We start from the raw sequence: 20561 nt of genomic DNA, 5'->3' as shown, positions 1-20561 counted from the left end.
ATACTGCTAAGTACGACTGTAAAATGTGACAACCACTTTTGAGTTTTTTAACACATTATATGTATATTACACTACCCTATGATCAGGAATTCTAATACTAGATGTTTATTCAAGAGAAATAAAAACCTATGTCCACAAAAGACATACATAGTAGTCTTATTCATAATAGAAACTGGAAATCCAAATAATGATCAACAGAGAAATAGTCAACAAATGGAGGTATATTCAGGAAGTATATTCATGGTGCTACTAAAGATTATGAGGCCTTTCCTCATCATTTATACAGAAAATAGACAAAATTACGACATTCATACATCTTTTCAGCATAAAATGCTTGGGAATCATCATGGCTCAGTTGAAGAAGAGAAACGGCAAGCAGGGAGCAGTAAGTTAAGTGAAGGAAGGTTTAGTCTTGGTAAACAAGAGCAAGGTGAGAGAGGAAAATCAAGAGTTAGTTACACTTAATAATTTCTTTCTTTTTTAGTCACTCACAGTTTCCCCTCAAGTTGTGCTATTTTCCCCTGAGACTCCTCAAGATTCTTCTGAGTGACCTGTAGCTTCACCTCCATGCCTTCCTGTTTAGCCATCATACTCTACACAACAGAAATATCTGTTTTAGGAAAAGAGAGATCATTCAGATCCCCAGATCCAGACACAGCAAACTCACCAAGATATCACTCACCCTTATATTCATTTCTCTTTTGTTTCTAAGTTTCATTAATTCAAGGCTTAGAAGTCTCATAGTCTTCTGGTTATTATCTTCAGAAAACTAAGTACAAGAAACATAAAAAATTCAGAAATATTTTCTACAAGGTCCTATATAAAAATCACAGAAATATTGATTATTCTTTACCTACATTATACTCTGGTAGAAAAAACAGGCTTTGACCACACCCAGATTACTGATTTTACACTATTACTGTTCTTGTCCCTCTCTTTGATTAATGTGACTTTCTGGTTCATTTATTTCATTTTTGGGGAAGGTTTTATTTTTAAGTAATCTCTACCCAATGTGGGGCTCAAACTCACAACCCTGAGATCGGGAGTTGCATGCTTTACAGATTGAGCCAGACAGGCACCCCTTTCTGGTTTATTTTTGGGAGTGTTTGGGTGGTCACCTATCTCTGCATGCTGCAGAGTCCACTGCAAGCCTCTATAACAAGCTTCTTGGGGAGGATTCTGTCAAGTGTGCTTACTTAATAAAATGCATCTGAATTGCCTGATCTCTTTGGAAATATGTAGATTACAGGGTCCACCCCAGGCCTACCAAATCAGAATCTCCCTCAGTGGGGTCCAGGAATCTGCTGCCTTCCACAAGCTTGATTCTTATGCACCCTCGCTCTCTTTGTGATCAAAGAGCTCAGCACATTACAGGCCCTGAATATATGAGTGTTATTAAACTGAACAGTGATTTACAGCCTCCTTATATTTCAGACAAAAGCAGATGACCATATGATGTCCTTTAAGATCTATTAGTATGGCAATACTAATAGACAAATTTAACTATTAAATATAGTTAGTCCACAAATTTATTCATTTCCCACTTCATTTCCAAAAGGATTTGTGATGGAACCCTGCTGTTCTGCTATTATTTATTTCAGAGAAAGATCTTTACAGTGGCTTCTAGGTGTAAATTTTGTAAGTTTTATTAATGGCCTTATTTACTGGGGGAGACCTTGAAGAAGGATGAGAAAATGTCAGACATTAAAACAAAAGTAACTTGTTTATCACCTCTTATACGTCAGGTACCATAACAAAAAAGACTATAATAATTCTTCTTGGAAGCAGTTTAACATTTAAGATACATTTGCTGAAGGAAAAATACTAAACTAGAGCCTAAAATTCCCAAACAACTACATAAGAAAAAAAATGTTTATAATTTATTCCATAGTAAATATTATTGTCAGGTTCAAATACCTTTGATTTTAGCAGTTCATTAGTCCTGGTTAACTCAATAAGCTGTTTTTCTAGTGAAGCATTACTTGCAGAGAGAGATGTTTTCTCCCTGACTGCAGCATTTAGCTTGGCCTCCATTTTTTCCAATTCAGCTTCCAGATCCTGGATTCGCTTGTCCTGAACACCACGTTCTTGCACAAGAACACGAATCTGGACAGAAACAAGGTGATAAATAAATGAATCACCAATACAGTGCCAACATAACTATATGCTATTGATAATGAAAACAATGCTTAACCTATAGAGCCACCAGGTGTTCCAACTCTTTCCATTTTATAATACATTTATTTTTCAGTTAAGTTGAAGCACTGCTTACCTCTTTTTCTAATATCTTCAAATCTTTATCATTCTTTTGAGATTCCCTCTATTTAAAAGTCAAAGAACAGAGATAAATTTAAATGCCACAAATATCACAAATTTGATTTTCAGCTGTAAAAAAAATTAGTTTAATTCTTCTTTCTTTTCTTTCTCTCTCTTTTTTTTTTTTTTTTTTAACTAAACTCTACCTACCAATGTGCAGCTTGAACTCACAACCCAAGATCAAGAGTCGCATACTCTACTGAGTCAGCCAGGCACCCCCTTCTTTTTTTTTCTTAAAGATCTAATTGGCTTTGGGGCACCTGGGTGGCTCAGTGGGTTAAGCCTCTGCCTTCGGCTCAGGTCATGATCCCAGGGTCCTGGGATTGAGCCCCGCATCGGGCTCTCTGTTCTGCAGGGAGCCTGCTTCCTCCCCTCTCTCTCTCTCTGCCTGCCTCTCTGCCTACTTGTGATCTCTGTCAAATAAATAAATAAAATCTTAAAAAAAAAAAAAAAAAAGATCTAATTGGCTTCATTAAGTGATTCATGAATCAGGCAGCAACCTACCTAGCAAATGGAGGGGAGCTCCTCATCAAACAGCTAATTTCTACTTAAAACATTTTACTTAGCCTAGTAAACATTTTGTAGGAGACTTATCTGGTAGAAGAAGGAAAATGTTCTTTAAATCTTAAAATATTTCAGGTTTGGGCGCCTGGGTGGCTCAGTGGGTTAAGCCACTGCCTTCGGCTCAGGTCATGATCTCAGGGTCCTGGGATTGAGTCCCGCATCGGGCTCTCTGCTCAGCAGGGAGCCTGCTTCCTCCTCTCTCTCTGCCTGCCTCTCTGCCTACTTGTGTTCTGTCAAATAAATAAAAAAAAAAAAAAAAAAAAATCTTTAAAAAAAAAACAAAACAATGTTTAAAATATTTCAGGTTTAAGTTTTCACCCTACTAGATTATTAGGCTTTTCCTAAGTCCAGGGAAAAGAACAGGTGGAGCTTCATGAATAAAGTTACTGAATGCCTTCTTTCTAATGTTAAACATTAATACATTTTGAATATTTAATTATGTTATTTCAGAAAGAAAAGAATCTTACAAAGAGAAATAAAGTTAAACCTTGATACCCAAGGAGGGAAGAAAAGCTACACATGCGAAGACATAAAAATTAAAATGGTGTAAGCGGATTTTTTTTAAAGGTTTTATTTATTTGGGGTGCCTGGGTGGCTCAGTGGGTTAAAGCCTCTGCCTTCAGCTCGGGTCATGATCTCAGGGTCCTGAGATTGAGCCCAGCATTGGGCTCTCTGCTCCTCGGGGAGCCTGCTTCTTCCTCTCTCTCTGCCTACTTGTGATCTCTGTCTGTCAAATTAAAAGAAAAAACAAAAACAACAACTTTAAAGATTTTATTTATTTATTTGAGAGAGAGAGAACACAAAGGAGGTAAGGTCAGAGGGAGAAGCAGACTCCCCACGGAGCAGAGAATCAGATGTGGGGCTAGATTCCAGGATCGAGACCTGAGTTGAAGGCAGACGTTTAATAAACTGAGCCACACAGGTATCCCTTGTCAGCTGATTCTAATTTACTCATTGCCTTTATTCTAAATAAGACACACAATTTTGCTCTATGTATTTTTATATCCAACAGCTTTTCTGACACAACGGCCCTAAACAGAATATCCATCTTTTCCACCTAAAATGGAAGAAAATGGATAAACATACTGCACACAACTTGTTTTATGTGCTTCTAAGTTGAGGGGGCCTATATCAGTCTCATATTTATTAATTTTCCACAGGATGGCATTTTCTATAAGGATGGCCAATTATTTAGGGGTTTTATACAAACCTGTATGCAATTTAGTTTTCTAAGAGTTCCGTAGTTAATTTGAAATTTTAGAACTGTTTCTTTAAGAAATTCAAATTAGGAAATTTAAATCAACTTCTTTAAAAAAATTTTTTTTAACTTTAATTCCAGTACAGTTAATATACAGTGTAATATTAGTTTCAGGTGTACAATATAGTGATTCAACACTTCCATACAACACCAGGTGCTCATCAAGACAAGAACACTCCTTAATCCCCACCACCTATGTCACCCATCTTTCCACCCTCCTCCTCTCTGGTAACATCAATTTGTTCTCTAAAGTTAAGAGACTGTTTCTTGATTTGTCTCTCTCTTTTTGATCCCCTTTACTCATTTGTTTTGTTCCTTAAATTCTACGTATGAGTGAAATCATATGGTATTTGTCCTTCTCGGACTTATTTCGCTTAGCATTAATCTCTCTAGGTCCATCCATGTTATTGCAAACAGCAGGATTTTATTCCTTTCTATGGCTGAAGATTATCTCATTGTATATACATTTAAATCACTGTGTAAGAAAAGACTGTCTATATCAGTGCTGCCCTATAATATATCACAGACCACATACATATTTTCTTCTAGAGAAGAAATGGGGAGGAGGGGGAGGGAGAATCAGATCCCCGCTGAGCGGGGAGCCCGACTTGGGGCTCAATCCCAGGATGCTGAGATCATGACCTGAGCTGAAGACAGGTGCTAAACCAACTGAACCACCCAGGCACCCCCACATATGTATTTTCAAATTTTCTAGTAGTTACATATATGTTTTAAAGTTATTTATTTATTTAAGCAATCTCTATGCCCCATGTGGAGCTCAAACTCATGACCTCAAAATCAAGAGCTGCCCACTCTTCTGACTGAGCCAACCAGGCACCCTTCTAGTAGTCATATTTAAAAAGTAAAAATTTTAATAATATATTTTATTTTACCCTAAATGTAATAAGTATTATTTCAATTATTGTCATTAGTACAAAATTATTAGTGAAACATTTTATGTGTTTTGTATTAGGTCTTCAAACCTTGCTGTGTATTTTACATTTATGGCACATCTCAATTCAAATGCTAGATTTTTATCAGAAATAGCTATCTATGGGCCACCTGTGTGGCTCAGTTGTTTAAGCATCTGACTCAATCTCAGCTCAAGTCTTGATCTCAGGGTTGTGAGTTCAAGCCACACACTGGGCTCCAGACTGTAATGCTGGGTGTAGGGACTACTTCCAAAAAAAAAAAAAAAAAAAAAAAAAAAAAAGAGAGAGAGAGAGATTGAGAAAGAAATAGCTACCTATATTTAGATTCCATAAACTGTGCAATGAAGAAGTAGATTCATATGTTAAAAAAAAAATTTATGTTTTCCAACAAGAGAATCAAGTACTGGTTTATAAATATATATTAATTAAAATTAAATAATATTAAAAATTTAGCTCTTCAAGTTCTCAATAGCCACATGTGGCTAATCACTTCCATATTGGATAATGAAACCCTTTATTATAAAATGAGAGACTTAGGTAATTGCTGAACAAATTAACAAGACTAAGCTTAACCTACAGCCTTGGTTTCCTAACTTTGAATCTTTTCCATATTAACAAAATTTTTTGGTAACTTCTTAAGAAACTACAACTTGCTTTATGAACTAATGGAAACAGTACAACATGTAGGCTATTGCACAAGCCATAACATGAAGTTAAGAATTTAATCTCCCACCACTCAAAAACTGAGAGTTTTTGAGCAGCACAACTCTTTAAGGCATTAGAATTTTTTTTCCTTTTTCTTTATCAATACTTACCTTTCCACACAAATAAAAAAAACTAAAACAACTCAAAACCAAATCAAAGAACTGCAAACTTTTTAAAGGCTTACAAGGTGTTAGACAAATTATCTAGATAGAGAAATGACTGAGAAGTGGGTACCATATTGTAATTCTGAGCTATGCGCATGTTTAAACAATATATTTAGTAATGATGCAGCCAGAAATGAAATCTTGGTATAGTCCTAATGATAATATTTTTTATTAACTTATAGGTTTACTAATAACCTTACTTTATACACTTAATGCATTCTAGTCAAATAAAATACCTTTCAGAAATATTTTCATGATTTAGGTGATAAACCAGCTAGAATATCAGAGTTCCTCACCTTTAATCCCAAAGTCTTAACTTTTCTTGCTGAAGCAGGCAGGGCAGCATCTTTGTCAACATTAAGATTTTGTTGAGATTCTATAATAGAATAAATTGTACAGATTCTGGTTGGTGCTTACATGTTTGAAACACAAACAAAATCCATTTCTAAATTTCTTTTTTTTTTTTTTTTTTTTTTTTTTTTTTAAAGATTTTATTTTATTTATTTGACAGAGAGAAATCAAATCACAAGTAGACGGAGAGGCAGACAGAGAGAGAGAGAGAGGGAAGCAGGCTCCCTGCCGAGCAGAGAGCCCGATGCGGGACTCGATCCCAGGACCCCGAGATCACGACCCGAGCCGAAGGCAGCGGCTCAACCACTGAGCCACCCAGGCACCCGCATTTCTAAATTTCTTATTGTAATTATTAGTGAAGTAATATAAAGTTCTTTTCTTAATTGTACAAGTCCAAATAATTAGTTGCACAACACAATTTTCACATCAACATTTTTCTGATTTTCCTAATATTCCCTGACAGAAAGTTAAGGTGATTACCAAAAGGAAAACTATATATATGTGAGTATCTTGCTTAATTTTTCTGGTTATACAGTAGTGAAATGATCAAAGCATTATTTTATAGTTGACTCATTTGTAAATGCATCAAATAAGAAAATTAAAATATAACTGTAACTCCACCTTTTTACAAATAGTATAGAATCTTCTAATTTAAATACTATTAGTCATAACTTTAAAACTTAAGAGATCATATACCCATTATTTTACTTTGGAATCCATTACCTTTTTGTTTTTTAAATCTTTGTGATTTCTCAAAGGATACTGGTCCTTTCAATACTTCTGAAGTCTTAACATCATAAGCACCTGGAGATGGTGCACAACCTAAAGGAAACATATAGAACATTAATGTCTCATCTAATGTTCCTTATGATCTTACATGGTGATGAATGTAAAACAGTTATTGGATGTGAAACAGTTAAAAACTGTGTCATAGTAAAGTAATACAAATTTAAAATGCCATTAATAAATTGTTTATTTTTTCATTTTTTTTTTTTTAAGATTTTATTTATTTATTTGACAGAGAGAAATCACAAGTAGGCAGAGAAGCAGGCAGAGAGAGAGAGGAAGGGAAGCAGGCTCCCTGCTGAGCAGAGAGCCCAACGCAGGACTCGATCCCAGGAACCTGAGATCATGACCTGAGAGGAAGGCATCGGCTTAACCCACTGAGCCACCCAGGTGCCCCTTGTTTATTTTTTCAAATGTAAAAATAGCATCCATCTGATATTACAAATATGTCTCTCTATGAAAAACATCATTATCTTCCCAAATGTTCTTTATTTCAATGAGTTAAAGAAACACAGACAATTCAACAAAACAGCAAAGACAGTCTTGAGATAAACATCATTAAGAACAAGCAACATGGGGCACCTGGGTGGCTCAGTGGGTTAAAGCCTCTGTCTTCAGCTCAGGTCATGATCCCAGGATCCTGGGATGGAGCCCTGCTTTGGGCTCTCTGCTCAGCGGGGAACCTGCTTCCCTTCCTCTCTCTCTGGCTGCCTCTCTGCCTACTTGTGATCTCTGTCTGTCAAATAAATAAATAAAATCTTTAAAAAAAAAAAAAGAACAAGCAACATGGCTTTGTTACTAAGGATTAAATCTAAGAAAAAAATATTTGGAATCAATTCTAACTCCAAGAGCATTAATGAGGCAACTACCATCAGAGTCTAGAAATGAAGCAACTAAAAGTCTAGCCTTCAAGGTTTAGTATGGAATAAAAATTTATAGTGATAATTCATCTCTGGCTAATATTGACACAACAGGAAACTTATAAAGTCATGTTATACAAAGTACAAACTACTAGACAATATTTCTTTCTCTCTCTTTTTTAAAAGATTTTATTTATTTATTTATCTGACAGAGAGAGAGAGAGAGCGTGCACGCGAGAGACAGCGCACGCACAGCAGGGAGAGCAGCGGGAGTGTGGGTGGGTAGGAAGCATGCTCCAGGCTGAGCAGGGAGCCTGACCTGGGACTTGACCCCAGGACCCTGAGATCATAACCTGAGCAGAAGGCAGCCATTTAACTGATGGAGCCACCCAGGCATCCCTGTACTAGACAGAAATTTATACAGTATAACCTCACTTAACTGGAGTCTCAAACTGAAGGCATTTTGGAGTGTTTATGCATAGTCAACTTGAGATCTTACTCTCAGGACTTAATAATAAAAATATCATTTTTATTATTGTTAGCAGAAGGGGAGCCTGGGTGGCTCAGTCAGTAGAGTATGTGACTCTTGATCTCAGGGTGTAAGTTTAAGCCCCACATTGGGCATAGAGCCTACTTAAACAAAAAAAGGTAAAAATATCATTAGCATAAAGCTTTAACTGGTTGAGAATAGATTCATACTATTCACTGAAAAACTATTTTCTTCAGCATAGAGTTTCATGCAAATGAACATGAACTAAAAGGAGTTTGAACATTTGAAGGTAACTCCAGCTGTCCCTTAAGTGTTTTCTAAATGGAATGATAGGGGCGCCTGGGTGGCTCAGTAGGTTAAAGCCTCTGCCTTCGGCTAGGGTCATGATCTCGGGGTCCTGAGATCAAGCCTCATGTGGCGGTGCGGGGTGGGGGTGGGAGTGTCTTTGTTGTTCAGCAGGGAGGCTTCTTTCTCCTCTCTCTCTGCCTGCCTGTCTACTTGTAATCTCTGTGTCAAATAAATAAATAAAATCTTTAAAAGAAATAAAAATAAATGGAATGATAGATAAGAACTTGTTGGTATACCTTGACTAGCATTGAAAAAAGTGAAACACAGAGGCTCAGTGGATTAAGCCTTTGCTTTCAGCTCAGGTTATGGTCTCATGGTCCTGGGATCGAACCCCGAATCTGGCTCTCTACTCAGTGCGGAGCTCTCTATGCCTGCCTCTCTGCCTACTTGTGATCCCTCTCTCTCTCTGTCTGTCAAATAAATAAATAAATAAAATCTTAAAAAAAAAAGTGAAACACAATAGAAAATATCAGCATGACTCAAATGTAGCAAAGTGAAGCACTGTTTTGTAGGACTTCTTGTTTCAATGATAGCTGTATAAATATTAAAAAATCTATCCTGGATAGAGATATACAATTTATTTCTCACTCAAGACACAATTAAAAAGTATTAAAATCATCCCTTTCATTAATTCTAAGAGGCCATAACAACATCAAGGAAGTTCCCATTCCTATACCTGGAATTAAGGTAACAAAAATAATGACACAAAAATTCCAATTCTGGGAGCTTTTTGATCTAAATGTGGTCAATAAGGAATTGAGATAGTGGGTTTCTAATCGGAAGAGAGTCTCAAAATGAAATACAGAATTCAGGGGCGCCTGGGTGGCTCAATGGGTTAAAGCCTCTGCCTTCGGCCCCGGTCACGATCCCAGGGTCCTGGGATCAAGCCCCGCATCGGGCTCTCTGCTCAGCGGCGAGCCTGCTTCCCTTTCTCTCTCTGTCTGCCTCTCTGCCTACTTGTGATTTCTCTGTCAAATAAATAAATAAAATCTTTAAAAAAAAAAAAAAAAAAAAAAGAAATACAGAATTCAATGAAGTATCTAAGGTAAAGACAGATTTACCAAAAAACATTAATCTTGGTTAGTTCAAATCTCTCACACTTTACAAACTGTTTACAACCTGGGATGAATAGGAGGCTGGCAGGGGTTTCCCTAAAATCAGCTTAAGGATGGTGGCACATCTTAGAGCACCTATGTTACTCATTTGCGATAAGGGTTGAGGGAGGCAGTGGGGAACATATTATGTTTTAAAACAAATGAGAGATTTCCACCATTACTGTTAGCAATGCTTTTTGGGGGAAGAGGGGATGAGGGTATGCAGAGCCTACGGTTATTCTGTGCTCTCTGCTTTCATTATTATTATTATTATTATTATTATTATTGTTAGTTTTAAAGTTAAGCTCTAGGCCCAACATGAAGCTTGAATTTACAATCCTGAGATCAAGAATCACATGTTCTACCTACTGAGACAGCCTTCTGTTTTTAGGAATGCTTCTGTGGGAAAGCAGGAGAAGCACCAGTCTAGACTCGTCGAAGCAGCCAGAAAATAAAATGATGTTGAAATCTTATATTTTGGGGCACTTGGGTGGCCCAGTGGGTTAAAGCCCCATATCTGGCTCTCTGCTCAGCAGGGAGCCTGCTTCCCTTCTCTCTCTCTGCCTGCTTGTGATCTCTGTCAAATAAATAAAATCTTAAAAAAAAAAAAAAGGAAAGAAATCTTTTTTTTTTTTAAAGATTTTACTTATTTATTTGACAGACAGAGATCACAAGCAGGCAGAGAGGCAGGCAGAGAGAGAGAGAGGAGGAAGCAGGCTCCCTGCTGAGCAGAGAGCCCGATGCGGGACTCGATCCCAGGACCCTGAGATCATGACCTGAGCCGAAGGCAGCGGCCCAACCCACTGAGCCACCCAGGCGCCCAGGAAAGAAATCTTATATTCTGGTTCATCATTAGGTTTACACTCTCAAAAGGGGATATGGGCCAGCAAACAATGGGATGGTGGACACTGACTAAGCAGCATCAAGAGTTGAAAACAATTATAACCACACTTACCAAAAACTTCCTTAAAGACTAAAGAATCAAATTTGGTTGTTAGATTTAGGATTTAGATTGAAGAACTAGGTTGAAATCCAGCCTGTATGTCTAGCTTTTAATATACTTATCCACCTCACACCTCAGATAATGTACTTATCCATCTTCCATGTTAGACAAAACTGCCTGAAGTTAGGAACTCTCTTGATCATGCCGGTACCCCCAGTATTTAGCTTATGGTTGAGTTGGGGAATGTGGTAAAGAAAACATACAAAGTCACTGGGATATGGGAATGGAAATAGAGTTTTGTGATTATCCCAGTCAGGATTCAAATTCATCTTTATATGCCAATTAATAGACATTACTATGGGCCAAGTACTTTTTAGCCAGAGGGAGAAGATCCTGAATAAGAACATTATACTCTCTCCTTTTTGAACCTAGTTTCAAGACCTCTGGAGTTACTTATTTATTTTTTAAAAAGATTTTGTTTACTTATTGACAGAGACAGAGAGAGGGAATAAAAGCAGGGGGAGTAGCAGAGGGATAGAGAGAAGCAGGCTTTCTGCTGAGCAGGGAGCCCAATGTGGGGCTCGATTCCAGGACCTGAGATCTTGACCTGAGCCGAAGACAGATGCTTAACTGACTGAGCCACCCAGGAGCCCCTGGAAAGTTATTTTTATTTGAGGTTATGATTCTCCACTTATGAAACAGGAATAAAAAAGAGTATCCACCTCATAGTTGTTGGGATTACTGGAGTAATTGGAGAACTCACTACAGTGCTCACATATACATAAAGCATCAAATAAATGATAATTACTCCTGAAACAGTGAACTTGGAATATTGTGCATTGGTAAAACCACTTTCACCTATTATAAAGAAAATAAACTTTCCTTAAAAGACACACTGCTGAGAGAACTTAGGGAAGGTTCTCTCAATATCCAGGAAACAATATATGCTTTGGTCTTTCAATTAAGAAAATAAGCTTGTAATAAAAAAGAAAGAAAATACGCTTTGCTGATCCGTTTGCTCTCTTGGCCTTCCTATGTGAGCAGAGTGATTCTTATTTACATTTGCATTTTGGCTAACAAGTTAAAGATGCAACAAGTGACCGCTAAAAAGGGTGTATTATAATGGCTAAATCATGGGCTTTGATGTTCAATCAAACCACTTACTGGATGCTCAGAACAGTGACAAAACCGGTTTCCTCACATGCAAAATGAGGACAGTATCAATACCTTCCTCACTGGGCTGTTGGACTAGATAGAATAGGGAACCAGTCAGAATAGGGAACACCATAGCATACAGTTTGCATGCATTCAATGATGAGTGCCTCACTAACCATATCAGTCTTCCAGGTGAGTGTGCTGACTATGAACCGCAGTGGTTAAAAAAAGCACACGATGGATTCATGGAGGCTTGATTTCTTGATGTCCTGTCTCAGTTCTGCTGGTTTGGTTCTGTAACACTGCGCAAATCTATGTCTCGGCTTTTTTATCAGTAAATAATGAATAATAGGATAACCTCTCAGGGATGTTGGGGAGTTTAAAAAAAAAAAAAAAGAACTAATAATCAATGTAAATACTTACTATGGTGACTGGGGCACTATCGTGTTATTACTTCATTACTAATGTTTTCAGTAAGTGCTGCCACCATATTCTCACCCATAAACTGCTTTTTTACCAATCATCCTTCTTTTATGCCCGAATGGAATATTCAAAAGAAATCCACAAGTTCATGCGGAAAGCCGCTGGTCAAAGGTCTCATCAGCGAGGTTTCCGCACTTGACCATCACACAGCTGCCAGCCGTTTCCTGATCCCGACTCCCTCTCCTCCGCTTTCCTTTCTCCACCGCACTAGCTGTTCATTGGCTGTATTCTCCAGTCCAATGTAAACTCCACGAGGCAGGGGTTTTGCCTCATTCACTGCTGTATCCTTATCACTCTGAACAGTATTAGGCACGTAGTAAATGCTTAGTATGGCTTTTAGAAAAACTAATCAATGGACTGAGACCCATCGCGGCCCTAAAAATTGCCTATTAGCCTCGGATGAAGGGCACCAAAAAGGGCAAGTGCGTCGTGACAACAAATCCCGACCCCCAGCTCCTTTCCCCGTACGCACCGGAAGGGTCATTGAATCGTTTCAAGGGCGCCTTAGGAAAAGACATGCTGACGATCAGCTCCACAAACAGAAGGTCACTACCGCCCCTCCGCCACTTTGTGCCGCTTATTCCAGCCCACTCACTCCGAATTCAAACCTCCCGGCTTATTCCCCGCCCATCTCTAACGTCAGCAGATTTGAAAACCAAAATCCTGGGCACACCAATCCAGGACGGGAACACCTATGAGCATGCGCACCTGTCTTCGCCGTGCCCAATTAGGGCTTCTGTGAGTTTAGGTAACCAGCCAATAGGAGACTAGTATTGCCTCCCCCACCCTGGTCCAATCAATCCTGGCGTTACTCAATTGTAATATACGTACTAGCAACATTTGCGCAAGCGCATTTTATAGCTGAGAAGTTCGAGGGTACGCTTTTGGCGTCATATAGGTGGCAGTGCAGAGAGTTCTAGTTTCACAGGTTCCGACCTTCTCCCACCGTTCTTTGGGTGTAAACTTCCCCAGATTTTAATTCTTTTAAACTGCCAGCGCCCTAAATGGCCACTGAAAAGGAAAAAGGAACATGCTGAGACATCAGCCTGCATCCCTGCGCATGTGCAGTGACCTGAGCTGCGAGTCCTGGGCGTGGCCTGAGCGTGGATACTTCGCGCTTGCGCTCCTCTCGCTCCGTGCGGCTGCTGCCGGGAGGCTCCTGGAGTATGTCGGCCCCGTTTGAGGAGCGCAGTGGGGTGGTTCCGTGCGGGACGCCGTGGGGCCAGTGGTACCAGACCTTGGAGGAGGTGTTCATTGAAGTTCAGGTGCCGCCTGGCACTCGCGCCCAGGATATCCAGTGCGGCCTGCAGAGCCGGCATGTGGCGCTGGCCGTGGGTGGTCGCGAGATCCTCAAGGTAGTGGCAGGTCGGGGCTTGTGCTCAGTTTCTTCCCGGCCTCTAAGTCCCAGGGTTCTGAAGTGCATTTTTTTTTTTTTTTTTTTTTCCCCCGTGAAAAGACTATTGGAAGGCCGACTAGCTTCTTTGGCCGAAAGAGCGGTATCATTGGCCTGGTTTGGGTCTGCTCGGAGCCCCCTCTCTTAACTAGTCCCGAGTTAACGTAGAGATTTGAGTTTTCCGGCTTTATTTCTAAACCAAATGAAGCTGCTGCTTTTGTGCCTCTGCGGGTCGTCACTTAGATCTTTAAAGGAACAACTATTTATAGGACGTCTATTCCAGGCACTGATGAGTGTTGAGAGGTCAGCGGTGAACAAGACAAGTTTCCTGCGCTCAGGTCATGTTCTTGCAAGGAGGCATAATAAAGCTAACCTAATAAATGTTCAGGCAGTTACAGGACAGTAAAGAAGAAAAGAATAAGGATATCGGGATGAGGATTCAGAGATGTTGTCAGGTGGTTTATTTTTTTCATCAAACATAGAAAAATTTTGCATGTTCGTGGAGTGGTTAAGGAGATAGTTTCAGAGGTGTTTGAAGAAAATACCACTTTTATTCTCATCATGTCCCTTGGACCTGTTAAATTCAATAACGTTGAAGTTAGATTTCTTTCCCACGTTAGATGCTCAAGGTGTTTGATGACAGTGTAGTGAAGTGGTGAAGGGAGATTCCTCAATGTAGGATACCTGGCTGTGTCATTTTTATAATTTTGTAACCTCGGGCAAGAGATTTTTCAGTGTGTCTATGCCTTCACCCACAAAGTATGGTAATTTTTTTTTTTTAAAGATGTTATTTATTTATTTCACAGAGATCACAAGTAGGCAGAGGCAGGCAGAGAGAGAGAGAGGAGGAAGCAGGCTCCCTGCTGAGCAGAGAGCGGGATGCAGGACTGGATCCCAGGACCCCGAGATCATGACCTGAGCGGAAGGCAGAGGCTTAACCTACTGAGCCACCCAGGCGCCCCCAAAGTATGGTAATAGGATGATAGGATTGTTTTGAGCATGACATGTTATCCAGGGGAATTAAGAGCTTGGACTTGTTTCTGTCATGTAAGGAGTATACACTACATATGGAAATGCTTTAAGTGCCTCAGAGGAAAGGAAGATTCATGTGAAAGACATTTGATTTGTTTCAGTTTGGATCTTACTGACTTTTCTGGATAGTTGTGTGAATCATAGTTTCCTGAACAGTGGTTTAAGATTACAGTTCAAATTTCTTTTAGTAATTCCAGTAACTTTGGGAATTTAGCAGTAATTTCAGGATTTTAGGTATACATTTAAACCAGTAGGATTTTTTCACACTAGTACTGACATATTGAAAAAATGTGTGTGTTTTTTTTATATGACCTTTTAATTTAATTTCCTAAAACTTCAATTTGACAAGTAGCAGCAAATCAAAATGGATTTGAGCAGGTGTATTCTCTTTTTAAACTTAACGTTTTCCTGATTTCTTTCTTAAAACAACAGTTTCTGAAAAATCAGTCACAGCTAATCTGTATCAGAACTACAGTATGCACTTTAAAATTTTTTTGGTGCTGGATTGCCCAACAAAGAGTTTGAACCAGTTTTTTTTTTTTTTTTTTTTTTTTTTTTAAAGATTTTTATTTATTCTTCAGAGAGAGAGGGAGAGAGAGCGAGCACAGGCAGACAGAATGGCAGGCAGAGGCTGAGGGAGAAGCAGGCTCCCTGCTGAGCAAGGAGCCCGATGTGGGACTCGATCCCAGGACGCTGGGATCATGACCTGAGCTGAAGGCAGCTGCTTAACCAACTGAGCCACCCAGGCGTCCCTGAACCAGTTTTTTAAAGTTTAAGAGATACCATTTATTAATTTCAGCTAGAAAGCTCTTCTAGGAGTTCTTTTCAATAGGTAAAGTTAAATCATTTCAGATATTAATTCACATTTGGCTCTCTGATGAGTAATATTTATTCATCTTCTAAAAATTAAGAAGCCCTGATCTTTCTTTAGAGGGCTCTGTGTTTTTTGTCATAGTAAATATTTCAAGCAAGGTAAACTTGGTTTCATTCCATTTTCTAGGAGGAAAGATAGGGTTATGCACCCAGCAATATGTTGGAAAGGTATAAAGTTTTATCTCCTTACTAACCAAACTAGATAGTTACATGTGGATTAGATAGAAAATTAGGAAAGTCTTAAATCATGAAAACCTTATAAAAATTAATGAAATATCAATGTTTTTAGTACTTTATGTATTTATTTTTCAGGGCAAGCTCTTTGATTCAACAATAGCTGATGAGGGAACATGGACTTTGGGTAAGGGTAATCTATAATTCTTGGAATGTTTTTTAAAAATTAATTTTGTCTTAGAACTTAGTAGGTTTCCCTCTGTTGTATTAGGTCCTTTGTCTTTGCAGCTTTGGAAGAGAATAGTAATGGAAATGTATTGAAAATAATTGTATGTCAGGATTACCTAATGATGTTTGAAAATACGAAATCCAATGATGAACTCTAATTTATTTGTAATTCTTATTTGTTTAGAGGACAGGAAAATGGTCCGTATTGTTCTTACAAAGACAAAGAGAGATGCAGCCAATTGTTGGACTTCTCTTCTGGAATCTGAATATGCAGCTGATCCTTGGGTGCAAGACCAAATGCAGAGAAAACTTACATTAGAGAGATTCCAGAAGGAAGTAAGTCAGAAGAATGTATGAATATGTATTGTTAAACATCTTAAAATCCTAGAATAATTATTATTGAAATTAAAACTCAAATGTAGTTACAAAAATTACAAAAGCTCTTTAGAGGTGGGGCGCCTGGGTGGCTCAGTGGGTTAAGCCGCTGCCTTCGGCTCAGGTCATGATCTCAGGGTCCTGGGATCGAGTCCCGCATCGGGCTCTCTGCTCAGTGGGGAGGGGAGCCTGCTTCCCCCCGCCCCCCCCCCCCGCCTGCCTCTCTGCCTACTTGTGATCTCTGTCAAATAAAAAAGTCTTTACAAAAAAAATTTAGGGGCACCTGGGTGGCTCAGTGGGTTAAGCCTCTGCCTTCAGCTCGGGTCATGATCTTAAGGTCCTGGGATCGAGCTCCGCATCGGGCTCTCTGTCCTTGGGGAGCCTGCTTCCCCTCCTCTCTGCCTGCCTCTCTGCCTACTTGTGATCTCTCTTTCTCCCTGTCAAATAAATAAATAAAAATCTTTAAAAAAATAAAAAAAAATTCAGTTTATAGACTTACATAGTGTAATGAAGTAAAAGTCCCTTTCATCAACATCTCTCCATTATGTGCTTCTGTCTTTTTTTTTTTTTTTTTAAAGATTTTATGTATTTATTTGACAGACAGAGATCACAAGTAGGCAGAGAGGCAGGCAGGGAGAGAAGAAGGGAAGCAGGCTCCTTCTGAGCAGAGGGATCATGACCTGAGCTGAAGACAGCTGAGCTGAGGGCAGAGGCCTTAACCCATTGAGCTACCCAGGCACCCCCTTTGTGCTTCTGTCTTATTTTTATCTCATTGATGTATTGGTTTGCTACTCTGTCTTTAACATAAATGCAGGATTACACTATGTGCATTGTTCATTTTGGTTTTTTTTCCATTTAATAATACATCTTGGGTCTCTTTTTCTACCAGTACATATAGATAAAACTTGTTCCTCTTAACTGCTTTAGAGTGTTTTCTAGCTTGAATGTACCAACATTATTTAGCTAATTTAGCTATTCCTTTTTGATAAGATTTGGATTTTTCAGTTTGTATCTGTTTGAAACAAAATTTGTGCTTTGATCTCCATAGAACTATCCCATGTTCTGTTAATTTATGTAGGAGAAGAATTACTGGATCAAAGCACTGTTAAAAGTTTTGATGGATAATTTCTTTCTATCTGATGGTGATTTCCAAATACGTATCTCTAGTCTAGATTTTTTTCCCAAATATTGGAGTCACATTTCCAATTCAACATCTCCACTTCACAGTCTGACGGACATATCAGACTCGACATATTCAACATGAACTCTCTAACTTCCTGCTACCATTTCTACCTCTAGTCTTCTAATCTTGGTTGATGAAAACTACTTGATCAGACCAAAAAACAAAAATGGGGAGTCATCCTCCACTCCTGTCTCTCTCTCACACAATGTGGCCAATTTGTTAGGAAACCTTACTGGTAGTACCTTCCAAATATATTCAGAATTTGTCTACTTCTCACCACCAACTCTACTACCATTCTAATCTAGACCATCTGTAATGACTTGCCTAGATTACTCTTAAAACCTTCTAATTGTTCTCTTTTACCCTTGCCAACTACGGTGTTCTCAAAATAGTGTAATAGTCCTTTTAGCATGCAGGTCAGAACACATTGCTTCTCTTCTCAGAACTCTTTCATTCTATCCAATCTGGTCCTCCATGATCTCTCCTTCTTCTACTAGGCTCCCCTTACGTTATTCTGATCTAGCCATACTGGTCTTTTTGTTATATTTGAACATTTTAGGCCATTCCTTTTCTGTCCTTTTGTCTACAGTGTTATCCCAAAACTTGGCTAACTTCTTCACTGTTTTGAAGTCACTGCTCAATAAAGTATACTTTTGGGGCGCCAGGGTGGCTCCGTGGGTTAAAGCCTCTTCCTTTGGCTCAGGTCATGGTCCCAGGGTCCTTGGGATTGAACCCCGAATCTGGCTCTCTGCTCAGCAGGGAACCTGCTTCCCCCTCTCTGCCTGCCTCTCTGCCTACTTGTGATCTCTCTCTCTCTCTTTAAATAAATAAAATCTTTAAAAAAAAATGTACTTTATCTTTCATCATCCTATTTAAGTACTTAATCTTCTCATGTTCCTTACTCTACTCTGGTTTTCTTTTCTTTTTTCATCTTCTGTAACACTTAAACACCAACTTTTAACACTTTGGATCAGGGGCTCACAAACTGACCTACAGGTGAAATCTAACCTGCTGGTTGTTTCTTTCTTTTTCTTTTTTGATTTTGTTATTTTTTGAGAGAGAAAGAGAAATCACAAGTAGGCAGAGAGGTAGGCAGAGAGAGAGAGAGAGATCAAAGCAGAGAGCCTGATGTGGGGCTTGATCCCAGGACCCTGGGATCATGACCTGAGCCGGAGGCAGAGGCTTAACCCACTGAGCCACCCAGGTGCCCCCTGCTGGTTGTTTCTGAAGTAAAGTTGTACTGGAATACACCTGTGCTCATTCATTTGCATAATGCCTATCTTATAGTAATACCAGACTTAAGGAGTTATGGCAGAGTATATGGCTTTCAAAGCCTAAGATATCTAATTACTTGGCTCTTTACAGAAAACTTTGCCAACCTCTGCATAAACTTCTGGTTTATTATTTGTGTCCTCCTGTAAGAATGTCAGTCCACCAGTACAGGGATCTTTGTTATGTTCACTCTTGAATTCCACATGCCTCTAATGGTGTCTTTTAAACAGTAAGAACTCTTTTATTTATTTATTTGACAGACAGAGATCACAAGAGGGCAGAGAGGCAGGCAGAGAGAGAGGAGGAAGCAGGCTCCCTGCTGAGCAGAGAGCCCGATGTGGGGCTCGATCCCAGGACTCTGGGATCATGACCTGAGCCGTAGGCAGAGGCTTTAACCCAATGAGCCATCCAGGCGCCCCAGTAGGAACTCTTAATAAATGTTTGTTGAATAAATGAAATGCCCTCCAAAAAGACTAAAGTATGAGATAGTATTTCCTAGAATTGTTATGAGGATTGAATATGTTGATAAATGCATAGCTCTTAGAACGCTGCTTGGCATGTAATAAACTTAAAATTATGCTAGTTATTAAAATCTGTTTTTGCACTCATACTAAAGTATATGTTTGCCCATACACTTGTCAACTTGTAATATACATACTGATCTTTTAAGTATTTGTAGATCTGAAAGTCGAAATATACATCCTAATTTTAAGTTCTATTTTGGTGATTACATCTTTTGACATATTTATTGGCCATGTAGATTTCTTCTTTTGTCAATTGCTAGTTTATATCTGTACCATTTCCCTTTTGAGTTACTTACATTTTTCCTTAAAAGATTTATTTTATCATAGTTTTTTTCATGTCTTTTAGAATCCTGGTTTTGACTTCAGTGGAGCAGAAATCTCAGGAAACTACACTAAAGGTGGACCAGATTTCTCAAATCTTGAAAAATAACTACTGCTTTTCTTTTGCTGCATTCTGTGGATCCCAGCAAAGTTGCCAACGTAAAGGAACAGATTATGTGGGGGAAGGAAAATGTGGATACCTGCAGTTAACAAATTGCAAAATAGATTTAACTATGGTTCTAAAATTGCATTCAAATATCATTTACATAGGAAACATCTTAAATACTGTGGAAACTATTCTACTGATAGAGAGTAACTTTTTTTGGACTTGTTTTTTTGCTCAGCATGAAGTTTTATATGCTGCATTTTACTAATTTCATATTTAACCTGTATTTTTAATACAAAAAACATTAGGGTCTAGATCATGTGAAATGACCAGTGCCTTCAGGGACAATTAAATTTTTCTTTCAATAAGTGTAATGCAGGAATAATGTTCAATAAACTTTTCTAAATAGGAATTGTGCACCCCTTTGTGTAAGTATGCCAGTTCACACCAGGAGTTACATTACTGAGAAAAATTTTAAGGAAGGAAAAAACCCACAAATATATTCTGAGTAAGTTCATTTTAAGAGTTAGTGAAAATTTCTGAAGTAGTACATTATTCCTTGGGAGATGAATTTGTCAAGAAATTGAAAAATAGAAACTTAACAATCGGAATCGATTAATATAAAACAAAC

General features: G+C 38.6%; 2 protein-coding genes across 3 annotated transcripts in view; one reads left to right on the top strand and one right to left on the bottom strand.

Moving 5' to 3' along the window:
- Nucleotides 1–13076, bottom strand: part of HMMR (hyaluronan mediated motility receptor) — a 39696-nt gene extending 26620 nt beyond the window's left edge. The window contains exons 1-7 of one of the 2 annotated variants that reach the window (XM_059174235.1): nucleotides 12922–13076; nucleotides 7014–7112; nucleotides 6236–6315; nucleotides 2273–2320; nucleotides 1918–2106; nucleotides 683–769; nucleotides 493–593 (exon numbers count right to left, since the gene is read on the bottom strand). In XM_059174235.1, the coding sequence (XP_059030218.1) occupies nucleotides 493–593; nucleotides 683–769; nucleotides 1918–2106; nucleotides 2273–2320; nucleotides 6236–6315; nucleotides 7014–7112; nucleotides 12922–12967 (650 nt within the window). In that variant the 5' untranslated portion in view covers nucleotides 12968–13076. The remainder of the gene's footprint in view (nucleotides 1–492; nucleotides 594–682; nucleotides 770–1917; nucleotides 2107–2272; nucleotides 2321–6235; nucleotides 6316–7013; nucleotides 7113–12921) is intronic. The other variant, XM_059174236.1, reaches the window with a different exon arrangement.
- A 238-nt stretch (nucleotides 13077–13314) lies between these two features.
- Nucleotides 13315–20342, top strand: NUDCD2 (NudC domain containing 2). Its single transcript, XM_059174233.1, has 4 exons — nucleotides 13315–13804; nucleotides 16060–16108; nucleotides 16334–16485; nucleotides 19850–20342. Exons 1-4 carry the CDS (start codon nucleotides 13616–13618, stop codon nucleotides 19931–19933), a joined length of 474 nt encoding a protein of 157 aa, XP_059030216.1. The 5' UTR covers nucleotides 13315–13615; the 3' UTR covers nucleotides 19934–20342.
- Nucleotides 20343–20561: the final 219 nt, after the last annotated feature.

Source organism: Mustela lutreola, chromosome 5 (genome assembly GCF_030435805.1).
Source record: "Mustela lutreola isolate mMusLut2 chromosome 5, mMusLut2.pri, whole genome shotgun sequence".
Classification (NCBI taxonomy): domain Eukaryota; kingdom Metazoa; phylum Chordata; class Mammalia; order Carnivora; family Mustelidae; genus Mustela; species Mustela lutreola.
This window is presented reverse-complemented; position numbering and strand designations above follow the sequence as displayed.